Source organism: Hevea brasiliensis, chromosome 9 (assembly GCF_030052815.1).
Source record: "Hevea brasiliensis isolate MT/VB/25A 57/8 chromosome 9, ASM3005281v1, whole genome shotgun sequence".
NCBI lineage: Eukaryota > Viridiplantae > Streptophyta > Magnoliopsida > Malpighiales > Euphorbiaceae > Hevea > Hevea brasiliensis.
Window position 1 is genome coordinate 27,084,529 of NC_079501.1, and position 14,941 is coordinate 27,099,469.

A 14,941-nucleotide genomic window follows, 5' to 3' on the forward strand; every position below is an offset into this window, starting at 1 on the left:
TTTGCACAGTGAAATAATGCACAGCAAATAAAGCACAATCAAATTTGTATTCAAACTGATAAAAATAAGACTATGAAAGCCGTGGTTGACCAATTTACAAGTATTATGCAACTGTTTAACAAATGGAACTATCAAGTCTCGACTGATAAAAACTTTAGTATGTACACCACTTCTGTTTATTAGCCTATAATCACAACTGATTTAGTGATGAAAAATGATTTTAACGAGGACTACAAACAAGCACTATCAATTTATGTCCAGTAGTCCACTCCGAAGGGGTCTTCACTCTTCATCGTGCAGTTTGATTCAATCACTACTTGTTGAATGGATTTTCTTGTCAAAGAGTAGCAAATGTTATTCAGTTACTCCTACATGCATTTAAAGAGAAGCAATAACAATTTTGTCGCCAAGAAACAATGGACAAGAACAAACAGTTGGTTAACTTCAAATTGCTGCAAGTCTGATATCTTACAAACGAAAAAATTTAGTCCCAGCTGTCCCTACTTCTTCTAAAAGCCTTCTTGTCTGAAAGAGCCTTCTTACTTTTAAGTCGTTTCTGCTCCCCTATAGCAGCCCTTTAAAAACAAGAAAATTTAAGATAAAAGTTATTGCATATAACTGGACAATCTGCTCAGCTTACAAATCTATTGCATTATAAGAATAAGAAGATGTCAGAAAAATTAAAGTGGTCATAAATAGATGAAGAAGAAGCTAGTGGAAAAGTAAACATAAGTGTGAAACATGGATGGTTAGTAGCTCATACATTTTGGCAATTTTCTTCTTTTGCTCTTCTGAAGGAGGAGGAGGAACATAAGCAGCAGCATCAATGATGGCCTGTTTAGCTCATTTAATTGAAAATAAGGAAAATGAAAAAAGTAACCACCAAAATGAGAACATCAAGAAAAAGAACAATTAACAAAGCATGTCTCATGGCAAGGCATGTGGCTAAGCCATTTGCTGATTGGCACATTCCTTCACAGATGATGAAATTTAAGGCAAGATCATTTTATCTATGTGCCAGATAAAGTATGGTTGATGCACAAATGTAGGTTTACAATTTAGTAATGGTTTAGTATTTAAATATCAGTCTTTTGGTACCTGCAGCTTTGCTAAAGCATCTTCAACGTTACCCCTGAGAAAAAACAGTGAGATTAAACCAACCGCTCTAGAATCCAAAAAGCAGAAGTGATAATAAAATCAAGAAAGGAGAAGAAATTAACTTTTGGGTTCTAGTCTTTGTCGAAGAAATCACAAGCTCACCATCCTTGTTTATTCGATTCTTTTCCTGTTTATAGACAGAACACTTAACAAGTTGTAGAAATACTACAAAAAAAAATACCACAAGGACGTGTATTATTTATTTTTTGTTAAGAAAGAATTATGACAAACAAATTGAGGAATAGATCAATAGTGAATTCACTTTAGTTTAAGTTCCATAGGCATGCATCTTAAGCATATGTTGGTTTCAACATTTTGTTTTCCTTTTAAGTTTGGCACTTTCCAATACTCATGATTCACCCAGTTAGATAGCACAAAACATTTTCAGTCTAACTTCTTGATACAATATGCAGTTGCCGTCAGTTGTACTGATAGTATGAATCCTCAAGTCAGGACTTTGACAATCTTAATGTGCCTCACCAAAATAAAGTTGCATTCTGTTTTATGTTAGAATATTAGCTAAGTGGCAGAAACAAACCATTTGCATAATCCTCTCCCTGATCCTGTCACTTAGCCAGTATGCATCTTTAACACTGAAGCGCATGTCCACCTTGGTGTTCACTGTCTCAGTTATGAAACAAGCCACAAATAAATAAAAAGCACCTAGGAAACCAAGCTATCGAACATTTGTGTGTGTGTGTGTGTGTGTGTGTGTGTTTGTGTGTGTGCGCGCGTGTGTGTGGGTGGGTGGGTGGGGGAGAGGGAGAGGGAGAGGGAGAGGGAGGGAGGGAGGGACGGGGAGAGAGAGATATCCGATAATGAAATATGAAGAACTGAACAAACCTTTATTCACATTCTGACCTCCAGGCCCACCACTTCTAGCAAAATTCACTGTAACATGGTCTACATGGACACATTGGTGAAAGATATAATTACTTTACGTCAACAAAGATAACATGATGAATTAAAAGTTATAGTGCTGATCCAGGTCATTAAAACCAACAAACCCAAGTAAACCACAAAAATGTTTAAGAAACTTAAAAATGTTTAAGCAGCAAAGCCTTGAGCCTCTTCCTCTATCCTTCCACTTTTCAATTGCAAATAGACAACAAAACTACAATATAAGAAATTGAACAAAATAAATCTACAATGATAGAAAGGAAGACTGTGCACTATTGGACTAGTATTCTAGTAATCGTGTACCTGCCCTGTAGTGCAAGAGGCTAGGAATTCAAGTTCTATTACCTCATCCCCTTTAAAACTTTCCAATGCAATGAAGAGAGAGAGAGAGAGAGAGAGAGAGAGAGAGAGAGAGAGAAGATGACAAAAGAAGCCTATACAAAATAAAAGATGTAAAATCGGCTATAAACCAATACCGTAGCCAAGAAGCAGTATGCTGACACAGGATTCAGAAGTACCAATAATCCAGCTGATTTAGTGCTAGCTATTAGGGTGTGCAATAGCACATTCTATTTTAGCTAAATGACAACAAAACCTCTATAAATGCCTTCCACAAATCTGTCAGAAATAACATTTGCGACTTGACCCCTTCAGAATAGATTCTTCATTTCCAGAACTTCAATCAAGCAAATAAATCTCAGTACAAGGATCTCTAGCAACATCCTGCCAGGCGCTAGAGTAGGTTTCTTATTGCCCACCTACAAACCACCATGAGAAATGTGCAAATTGTTTAGGAAATCAGTTATGTGGTAAGGCAAACATAGATTCGTTGTGGTCACCTGTAACACAAATGGGGCTGTTCTGGATTATCATTACTCAACTCAACTCAACTCAACTCAACTCAGCCTTTATCCCAAAAATTTGGGGTCGGCTATATGGATTCGTTTTCTCCATTCTAAACGAATTTTGGATTAAATCTTCAGAAATTTGTAATGCTTTTAGGTCATGTTGTACTATTCTCCTCCAAGTCAATTTAGGTCTACCCCTTTTTTTCTTTCTATCCTCTAACCTAATGTGCTCTACTTGTCTAACTGGAGCCTCCGTATATCTTCGCTTTACATGACCAAACCACCTCAATCTCCCTTCTCTCAACTTATCCTCAATTGGTACCACTCCTACTTTTTCTCTAATACTCTCATTACGGACTTTATCTAGTCTAGTATGGCTACTCATCCACCTTAATATTCTCATCTCTGCAACTCTTATCTTAGACACATACGACTCCTTTAATGCCCAACACTCACTATCATATAACATAGTCGGTCGTATTGCTGTACGGTAAAATTTTCCTTTAAACTTACTAGGAATCTTGCGATCACATAAAACTCCCGTGGCACGTCTCTACTTCAACCATCCGGCTTTAATCCTATGACTAACATCCTCCTCACATCCCCCATCTACTTGAAGGACTGAGCCGAGATATTTAAAGTGATTACTTTGGAACAGTACCACTCCATCCAAACTAACTCATTCCCTATCACCAGTTTGGCCTTCACTGAACTTGCAATGCATGTATTCTGTCTTCATTCTACTTAACTTAAAGCCCTTTGACTCTAGAATACTTCTCCAAAGCTTTAGTTTTCTATCGACTCCTTCTCGCGTCTCATCTATCAGAACAATATCATCCGCAAACATCATGCACCAAGGAATACTCTTTTGTATATGTTTCGTCAATTCACCTAAAACTAATGTAAAAAGGTAGGGGCTTATAACTGATCCTTGGTGTAATCCAATTGAGATCGGAAAATCTCTTGTGTCCCCTCCCACTGTGCGCACAATAGTAATTGCTCCTTCATATATATCTTTCAACACTTGTATGTACTTAATAGATACCATTTTTTGTTCTAACACACTCCATAGGATATCTCTTGGAACACTATCATAAGCCTTCTCCAAATCAATAAAAACCATGTATAGATCTTTCTTCACATCTCTATATTTCTCCATCAAGCTTCTAATGAGAAAGATCGCTTTCATAGTTGAACGACCGGGCATGAAGCCAAATTGATTGAGAGAGATAGAAGTATCATTACGTAGTCGATGCTCCACAACTCTCTCCCACAACTTCATAGTATGGCTCATGAGTTTAATTCCCCTATAGTTCGAGCAACTCTGTATGTCTCCCTTATTTTTAAAAATAGGTACTAAAATACTCCTCCTCCATTCATCAGGCATTTTCTTTGAGTTTAGAATCTTATTAAATAATTTAGTTAACCATGTCACTCCCATATCTCCCAAACACTTTCACACTTCAATTGATATTCCATCGGTTCCACAGGCTTTACCCACTTTCATTCTCTTAAGTGCTTCCTTTACTTCTAAAGATCTAATCCTTCTAGTATAATTCACATTCTTTTCTATCGTTCTATAGTCTATATTCACGCTATTACCATTTTGACTATTATTAAAGAGATCATTAAAATAATTTCTCCATCTTTCTTTAATGTCCTCATCTTTCACCAATATTTTTCCTTCTTTATCCTTAATGCACCTAACTTGATTGAGATCTTGACATTTCCTTTCTCTCCTCCTTGCTAATCTATAAATATCTTTCTCCCCTTCTTTAGTTCTAAGTTTCTCATATAACTTTTCAAAGGCCTGTGCTCTTGCTTGACTAACTGCCTTTTGTGCCGCTTTCTTTGCTATCTTGTACTGTTCATATGCCTCATTATTATCACATTTAGGTAATTTCTTATACCATTCCCTTTTTCTCTTCACTGCCTTTTGTACTTCCTCATTCCACCACCATCTCTCTTTTGAGGGTGGTCCATGTCCTTTAGACTCTCAAAGTACTTTTCTAGCTACTTCTCTAATCTTTGATGCCATCTGTATCCACATATCATTGGCCTCCATATTCAGCTTCCATGCTTCAGACTCGAGAAGCTCATTTTTGAACTTCACTTACTTTACTCCTTTAAACTCCTACCACTTTGTTCGAGCTACACTATTTCTTCTGACCTTGAATTGTTCCTAAACTTGACATCCAAGACAACTAACCGATGTTAACTTGTTAAAACCTCTCCTGGAATGACCTTGCAATCCTTGCATAGAGCTCTATTTGTCTTCCTGGTTAAGAGAAAGTCGATTTGGCTTCTATGTTGCCCACTTTTGGAAGTCACTAAATGTGACTCTTTTTTTATAAAGTAGGTATTTGCTAGTATTAGGTCGTATGCCATAGCAAAATCCAGAATGTTTTTTCCCTCCTCATTTCAACTGCCAAAACCAAAACCCCCATGAACATTCTCATAGCCTTGCCTATCACTTCCTACATGTCCATTCAAATCTCCACCAATGAAAATATTCTCTTCATTCGGTATGCTTTGCATTAAATCATCCATATCTTCCCAAAACTTTTGTTTACTCTCCCAATCTAGTCCTATTTGTGGGACATAAGCACTAACTACATTTATTGTTTTTCCTTCTAGTACCAGTTTTACTAGTATAATTCTATCTCCTACTCTTTTCACAACTATTACAGCGTCTTTCAATGTCCTGTCTATGATTATCCCCACTCCGTTCTTATTTCTCTCATTTCCGGTAAACCACAGTTTGTACCCTGAATTACCCACTTCCTTACTTTTCTCTCCTACCCATTTAGTCTCCTGAATGCAAGCAATATTCACCCTTCTCCTTTCCAAGGTATCCACAAGCTCCATTAATTTTCCTGTAAGTTATCCAACATCCAAAGTACTAACCCTGATCCTCCTCCTATCCAGTTCCTTCCTAATTGGTCTCCTTTTATGATATCTTCTATTGTTTTCTATGTCTATCTTGTGTTCTGTTCCACTATCTGTTCTACTATCTATTCTATGGACTAACTTCTTTACCCACACCCGTCCATGATATGGAAACCCTTGCTCACTTAACACCACACCCAGGCGCCGGCATGGCGCGTTGCTTTTGGTGAATGCCCTACACCCTTGTATATTTTTCACTACACCCGCACTCCGATGTAATGCGTCGTTAGTACAGAACGCCCCAACGTTTATATCATTTGAATCCATATCATAAGGTGTGACAAAATTTTTACGCTGGTTGTCACCTACCGCAACCCTCCTCCTTTATCCGGGCTTGGGACCGACTAAGCGCAAACTACTTAAGCGAAGTTCTGAATTATCAGTACTCTTTTTTTTTTTTTTTTTTTTTGTCACAGTAGCAAAATGCAGTAAATGAATAGATATTCTAGGATTTTATTAAATTAAAGAAATGCTACTAGACTAAAATTAACTTCAATCAAAGAAAGTATGAGGCCCAAATATGCTTCCCCTGACTTAATTTTTGTCTTGTTATAAAGTGAAATCAAACTAATATTTATATAGTAAGAATTTTCAAGGATTTGGGTTGAAGGCGGCTAAAATCATGGAGGCAATTGTTCTTCATTAAGTTAATGCAAGGTTGAAGCTGAGAAATATGTTTATTAATTAGCATTTTATTGCCAATTTGACTTCAAAAGCTTGTGAACAAAAGGGATAAAACATTAGTAACAAATCCATAAATCATACCTCATCAAAAGAATAGAAAATAGACACTTGTTATGTAGCTAATGCACCCATCAATAAACCAAAAGTGGCAACTAATGCAATTCGATCCCATCAATATTTTATCAATGAAAATGGAATAGTGAAAAGGGATCAAGACTCTGTAGGATAGATGGGAAAGAATCAGATAAAGGAAACTAACGTGATTAAAAAAAATAAAAAGTAAATCACATTGGAGGCTACTAATTGCATTTGCATAATAACTGGTTCTGATACTAAGCATGTAATGGACTTGACTGACCAAAGAGAAAAATAATTCAAAGCAACAGAAACAAGAAACAGAGAGAGTGTAATCCCCAATAAAAGATACAATAGTCTATAGGAACCAGAACTATTTCAGTATATTATGAATTTGATTAATTTACTTCAGCATCAACTATGATCAAGTAGCTTAGCTGAGTTCACCTAAGTGTTAGTTTAAGCTTAGTGGAGCTACATCCATTGTTTTTTCACTTAGTTTGTTATTTAAAACTAATGAAAAACATTTAGATTAGCTTAGTGGAGCTATCATCCATTCTGATATTTTACTGCCTTTTCTTTTAGCTTCTTTTTCTTTTCATAACCTTTTCTATTAAAATGCCAATGACAGAATATTCAAATTATGGGAAAATTGTAGGCTTCTGTAAGTTGGACAATTCAGAAATTTTTTCTCTTGTTATGTCCTAATTCTAATCAACCAACTAGAGGTTGTGGAAATTGAAAATTCACAATTTGGCTCCTTTCATAAATTTTAAAACCAGAAAAGAAGACATGCTAAAGCCAACAATTCCTAGTAACATTATTGCTTGCTTGCACAGCATTCTTCTCAAGTTCACATAACACAACCATTTGAACCAAAATCTACCAAACGACAAACCCAAAAGTTTTCTCTTCTTCTCCCTTACTTTCCCAATAGCCAAATTGAATCTTCACTTGGAATGTAGAGTCATCACAAGCAGAAAGAAAATAATTCAATAAATATGTCAAGTTATCAATCAAATAGGCAACCCAATAAAATAAACAGGATACCCAAACTTAAACGTTACTTCCCTTCAATCCAAAAAACACACTTAAAAGAAAGGAATTAAATTTCTTCTTCTAGCAAACATGAACGAAGAGAGATTATTTGAAGTACCAAGAGTGATTTTTGGAGTCGGCTCATTACCAGCAGAGCTAGCGCGCTCCTCAGCTTCTTGCAGGAGCTGATGTACCTGAGACAGCCGGGCCGATACCTTGTTGTCGCCGGACGCGGTGCATCGAATCCCGCTGAAGCTGAATTGGCGGCGTGTGAATGTCAGGGCGGTCCCATGTAAGTTGGGAAGCTTTAGACGGAGCGAGGTTGATGTAGACAAGGAAGAAGAAGACAATGGTAGCCTGTGACTGAACATCTCCTTGAGGATCAAGCTTGTGGTGGTTCTAATTACCGCCATATTTTGGGGAGTTTGAAGTGAAATAGGAACCAAGTAGAAGACACACACAGAGAATCTGAGACTTGTGGCTCTATGTCTCTATCGGGTTTTCAAAATTTTGATCTGTTCAGCTGGTTCAAGTTTTTCTTCCATCATAATTTACCAGGTCCACAATTAAACTGCACACATCTTTTTTTTTTTTTCTTATTCCCCTAATTTTTTAGGCCAAAAATCAATTAATTTTCTTGAGTCACTTTAATTTTGTTTTCCCGTTGCTTTTTTTAGAATGGAAGAGCTTTGATTATTACCATTTGTCTCTTCTAAAATTCAATCAAACGGTTTAATTGAATGAAATGACAAAATCTAAATTTCAGTGTGTAAAAATTAATCAATTTGAATAAAACTTCAGAGCCAATAAATTTGTATTCATAGATTTGAGTGATTTAGATTTTCGGTTAATTATATCTACCTATCTCAATTTATTTCATTTCTCTTACATTAATTTATTAAAAAAAATCTCTAAAAAATTTATAATTACAAGTTTTCAAATAAAAAAAATCTTATCTTTTAATTCTTTTAAGAATATTAGGAATATGAATTGAGTTACCCATGTGATTCAATTCGGATCCATTAGATTTAAAGTCTGAAAATCATGTACATTATCACAAAATTTAAAAGTTATATATATTGGTCAAAAGATATAACTAAATAAAGATATATAATTCTTTTTAATAATTATATATATGAATTGATACAATTATTAGCTAAAATGCTTCATGACTTTATAAATAGCCAAACTTTTATCTTCATTAGAAGTAAAAGAAGAAGAAAAAATCACATATAAAAGTGTGAAGCATTTGTGTACTAAGTGGTAGTATATTAGCCTTTTTTACATTCTTAAAAGACTCTTGCTTGATTTATTTATAGAGCACTAATTATTTTGTGAATACGATACACATCTAGACTATGAATTAATCTATATAGTTTATGTTATTCATGTGATTATATAGTAGATAAGTAATACAAATATAGTGGAGATTTTACGATTATATAAACATGAGTTATAATCCATGTATTTGAATCTACATGCTGGGTTATAATTTTTCTTCATTGGTATCAGAGTCTTAATATTTGTTTCCTAATATAATTAAATTGTATGATATGTTTATAGACTTATGATTCATATTTTTTAGTAGACTAGTGATACAAATATGATGGAGATTTTATTATTAAATGAACATAGGTTAGGATTCATGTATTTGAATCTATGTGCTGGATCTTTATAATTTTTCTTCATTGGTATCAGGGTCTTAATATTTGTTTCCGAGTATAATTAAATTGTATGATTTGTTTATAGACTTGTGATTGATATTTATTTGTGAATAAATTCATAAAGATAAATATTTATATCCTTGAAAATTCTCCCTCTGTCCAAAATTATACTGGAATTGTCTTGTCACTTTCAAGATGATTTTTGAAAATCATTTTTCAGAAATTGAAGATTTATTTTTTTAAAAAAATTAAATATGGATACTCTTTTTGGAAAGAGGTTAGGCTCCCATGGTTACCGAATTGGAGCCAATGGCAATGTGAGAGGGAGTGTGCCAAGTGTGCACTAGTGGCAGGTGGTCTTGGACTGCTGCTAAACGTCTGGTTGGTGATGGCGCTGCATCTTGGGTGGTCGGAATTTGCGATTTGGAAATCGTTTTCAAATTTGCCATGTCGCGTGAAACATTAAGGGAGGAGTGGCGGTGATGTGTGAAGAAGGCTGCTTGCTTCACCACAGCCGACCATAGCCACCCTATTACCAGCACAAGATGCTGTCTGCATCCATGCTGGCATTACATGGATATTCTGCAAATCATGGTTCTTCAATAGAGAGAAGAGGAAGAAAAGGCATAACCCATTCCACATGTTTCTCAAAGAAATTACAAGTTATGCCATTAATATAGTTGCCATTGTTTTCAACATATTTATAACCCTACCACATAGGGGTGAGTATTCGGTTCGAACCGAGCCGAATTAAATTATAAAAATAGAATTTTAAATTTTAGAAACTGAATCGAACCGAAATAGGTGAAAAATCGAATCGAACTGAACCGCTCTATTTCGGTTTGGTTCGGTTTAAACAGATCAGTTTTAATTTTTGATTGATTTTGAATTTAGACTTGATTTTCAAGTTATTTAGTCTAATTTTGACTTTGATTTGAATCAAATAACGATTAATCAATGAAATTAAATAATTAATATATATATAATTAAATATAATTCATAAATTTCTCATAAAAATAAATCAATTTAAAAATTAATTCGGTTCAATTTAGTTCAATTTGAATATATAAATTACTATTTGGTTCGGTTCTGTTTAATTGATTTTTTCTCTTCAAAATCGAACTGAACCGAAATAATCGAAATTTTTATACTGTAAAACCGAACCGAACCGATTGAATTTTAAAATCGAACTAATTGAACCGAATTGACTCAGTTCGGTTCCATTTTTCGATTTGAACCAAATTCTGCTCAGCCCTACTGCCACCTTCTCTTTTTGCCATGAATGTTAAGAAAATCGCAAAAATGAAACTTTCAATGATTTACGATCAATGTGACTTGACTTTCCCTTTTGGCCATTGAATTAAAATATTATAGATTTGAAATTTAAATCTAATTCAATTAGGACATAAATGAAATTGTTTAATTCAATTAGAATTATAATTTTAAAATCCTAATTGAATTAGAGCTTGAATTAAATAGTCAATTCAAGTAATTTTTAATTTTAGTCAAAATTGAGATTTAAATTAAAGTGTTTAATTTAAATTAATTGTAAAAATATTGTTTTCTTAAATTAATAAAAGGTGGCATGTAAACTTAGCATTAGAATTAAATTGTTTAATTTTATATTAATTTTAGAAATTAGTTTCTAGAATTAGAAGGGCAAATAAATTGGCATTGAATTAAATTGTTTAATTCAATATTGTGTTAGAAAATTTGTTTTCTAAAATAAATGGCATTTTTTTAAAAGGCAATTAAAAAAATAAGTTATTGAATTAAATTGTTTAATTCAATATTTATTTAATTATAAAAAATTATTTTCTAAAATTAAAAACGGTAAACAATGGGGCAAGTTAAAATTAACTTGATGAAATCAATTAAAATCAGTTTTAATTGATCTCATTAAAATTAATTGTAGTAATTCTACAATTGTTTTAGAATTAACATTCCTAATATGATTAGTAAATTGAATTAAAAGTGTTTAATTCATTTAATTTTTAGCAAAGAGGTTTTCTAAAATTATATGGAGTAAATTAAAATTAATATTTTGATGAATTCAATTAAAATTAGTTTTAATTAACTTCATTGAAAATTAATTTTAGCTTCTAAATTTGTTTTAGAATTTTATATCTCTAATTGGATTAGAGATTAAATTAAATTGTGTGATATAAATATGAATTTTTCATTGTTTTATTTCACTTGTTGTATTTTATATATATAAATTTGTTAATATCATTGGAAAGTTATTTATATGTAAATAACTATGCATATAACGCGTGTATGTGTGTGTCTTATTAAGTATTTCAATATTAGATATTGTATTTATTGTTGAATTTTGAATTTGCATAATTTAAGATTATAGATGTTTATGTAATTAATTATGTTAACCTTATTGCACGTTAGAATTTTAGATGATGATTAGGAATATAGTGAACTTTCGATTCTAAGTCTAATGTGGAATAAGTGCTAGCATAATTAATTATTGCATAGGATATTTATATATATAAATTTAAAATTTATTACATATTGTCTAATATTAGTTTATATTTATATATTAACATGAAAATCCTATATGACTTGAAAGAGTAAGAGACTCTTAATTTTCTTATTACTTATTGGGCAATAAATTGTTTATCATCGTATTTGTCCTTAACCAAGTTCCATCTAAATTAGTTATTGCAACTCTATATGCGTATGTACTCATATAAAATCTGACTTAAGTGTTATTGAAACTTTAAGGGTGTGTTGTTTTTGTTCACAATTCTTCTCATAAACATAGAAATTTGATCCAAGGGAAAGGAAATATATTTTTATAACATACTCTGAACAGTCAAAAGGACATGTTTTTATATGTGAATAAGATAGTGATATGTTAACTGAATTTAGATCATGAGATGCGTCACTCTTAAAAAATGATTTTTCTTGACAGGACAACGTAGGTTAAGATCTATCTTTATATAAAATTGTGGACTAGACCGTTTTCGTTACAACCTCAAATGGATTCTTTTCTAAGTGCAAGTATTCAATTGACAATGAAACAAGTTTCAATTGCTATCGAAATACAATTTGTAGAGAATCCAACGTATATTGCTTGTCCTAGTGGGAGTAATATAAATATTGACGAATCAATTTATCAATCTTAATCACGGTGATAAAGTCATATGAATGTTTTCTACTGTCGTTTTGAGATCAGAAGGGAATCATTTATAATCACTCTTTAAGATATAGAAAAAGGTGATAATAAGTACATCCCTCATATGCTCTGCCAAGGATGAATGGCCTTATATGCCTTACTAACAATGAATGAATTAAGGCAATAGAAGAAAATATGGATTTTATTAAATCATATCAAGTATGGGATTTGGTTGATTTACTGAAAATGGAGCAAATGGGAAAAGTTCCTTATGCTTATACCTAATACGTTGTTGGGTTGGTTAGTAGATATTGACATCAACATTAGAAAACAGTTAAGAGAATACTAAGATGTCTACAAGCATATTGATATTAAATATAATTTTATTAGAGACATGATTGCTAGAAAAGAGATGAATATAAAGTAACATCTATGCCTGATATGATAACTTATTGTAAAAGATGTTTACAATATGTATGTTAAATGTTTGGGTTTGCATAGATGTTTGTTGTACTTGTAATATATTTTTTTCCCAAACATGTGCATATGCTTAAATTATTTTTATTGATTCATATACATATGTGTGCAGCTATAAACTTATTATTATTTATGTGATAGTAATAAAAAGCTCAAAACTTATAACATAAAATGTCGCCTCGGAAAAGAGATGAAGAACTAGGGTTATTGTAAGCTAAGTAATTGCATTGACCATATGTGATTTAAGTCACATTATATGTCTTGAACGTCACATGTGAGTTCTAATGTAAAAGAGTCGACAAGTGAACTCAAATTTAGATATTGGGGTGTCTGAACTATTATCTATATGGTGTTTAATAAAGACATATGCTCAATGGGAAAGGAGCAAATATCATAGCATGTGATTCATACCACATGTGCGATTTGTGTCCGTTAAGGGGAATGCAAGTGTGATATCTACTTGACATTGTGTGAGACCCTAAAGGTTATAAGTAATTTTAACCTATTACTCTCACGACTCTAATCAGTTACATGAGACTTAGTTTAATGTTTGCTATCTTAGGGTGTTGCCATAGTCCTATCTTAGGGTGTTGCCAAAGGACTATGAAATATTTAGTCTAGATGAGCATTTCTAGAAAAGCTAGCTAAATTAAAGTTAAGAGTATCATTAAAATTGTCACATTAATATGTGTTTATAAGCTAGCCAATTATATTTATACTTGCAATAAATACATAATTATGAACTCAGGATATATAAATGTGATAGAAAGAGATTTGAATGTGATAAATGATCTAGGATGCTGCATACTACATTTACTCTAAGCTCCATTAGTCGAGATGCTATATTATCCTAATAAGTATATAACAAACGAACTCTCGAAGTATGTACTGATCACAAGGTCTATTTAGGAAGTATGAAATTTGCATAATTTAAAATGAGAGTTGACCCATCATGTGTGAGTGGCAGATGTGAAAAATATGGATTGGGTTACCCATGCGGGTCAATCCAGATCTATTAGACTTAAAATACAAAAGTCATGTACATTACCAAAATGTGACAAAATCCAAAAGTTATGTATATTGGTGAAAAGATGTAACTACGTGAAGAGATACAACTCTTCTTAGTAATTATATATATTAAATGATGTAACTATTAGCTAAAAGACACCATGACTTTATAAATAACTAAACTTTTGTCTTCATTAGAGATAGAAGAAGAAAAAGAAGAAAATCACATGCAAAAATGTGAAATGTGTGCATTAAATGGTAGTGCATTGGCTTTTTCTTTTTATTCTTAAAATACTCTCGTTTGATTCATTCGTGGAGCATTGATTATTCAATGAATAAAATACATATCTAGATTGTAAACTAATCTATATAGTTCATGCTATTCATATGATTATATGATAGACTAATAATACAAATATAATGGATATCTTAGAAAAATATGAATATAAGTTACAATTCATATATTTAAATACATGTATTTGGTCTTTATAATTTTTCTTAAAAAAATATATATATTCCTGACATTGAGAGACGAAAACTAGGAGAGCGAATGGGATTAGATACCCTAATAGTCCTATTCATTTTCAAGAATTATTATTTTATCCATCTCTTTCAAAACTTACTATTTTCTTTTACTGCTTCAGCCACCAAAATACTATTAACAAGAAAACATATATTAATAAAATAATATTTCAATTTTTCAAATTTTAGGGTTTTTACAATGTCACCTTTTGATTCATCTTAATTATTTATGAATTTAGTATTACGGTTTTAATGCATAACTTGTGTTAATATTCAACAATTTAATTTATTTTATTTTAAACAAACTAAAGTTATAATTATAATTCCTAATTAAATTTAGACTTGAATTTTAATATTTAATTCTGAAAATTTTAAATATTCAATTCAAATTATATTTTAAAATTTTATTTTTTTAAATTAAAAGACAAATAAATTAAATAATTAACAATTAATTTCTATTATTTAATCGAAATAAAATTTAAGAAAAA

General features: G+C 32.1%; 1 protein-coding gene across 4 annotated transcripts; it reads right to left on the reverse strand.

The window, feature by feature from the left end:
* Positions 1 to 28: 28 nt before the first annotated feature.
* LOC110672910 (uncharacterized) lies at positions 29 to 8,260 on the reverse strand. 4 transcript variants are annotated; one of them, XM_021835843.2, is made up of 8 exons: positions 7,771 to 8,257; positions 2,002 to 2,061; positions 1,697 to 1,779; positions 1,221 to 1,285; positions 1,099 to 1,132; positions 764 to 834; positions 473 to 575; positions 29 to 333 (listed from the first exon to the last, which is right to left on the reverse strand). In XM_021835843.2, the coding sequence occupies exons 1-7, from the start codon at positions 8,063 to 8,065 to the stop codon at positions 485 to 487; spliced, it is 699 nt and encodes a 232-aa protein (XP_021691535.2). In that variant the 5' UTR covers positions 8,066 to 8,257; the 3' UTR covers positions 29 to 333; positions 473 to 484. The 4 variants fall into 4 exon arrangements, with proteins under 4 accessions (XP_021691535.2, XP_021691534.2, XP_021691536.2 ...); XM_021835842.2 differs by having other exon boundaries at positions 29 to 368; positions 7,771 to 8,256; XM_021835844.2 differs by having other exon boundaries at positions 29 to 575; positions 7,801 to 8,260.
* Positions 8,261 to 14,941: the final 6,681 nt, after the last annotated feature.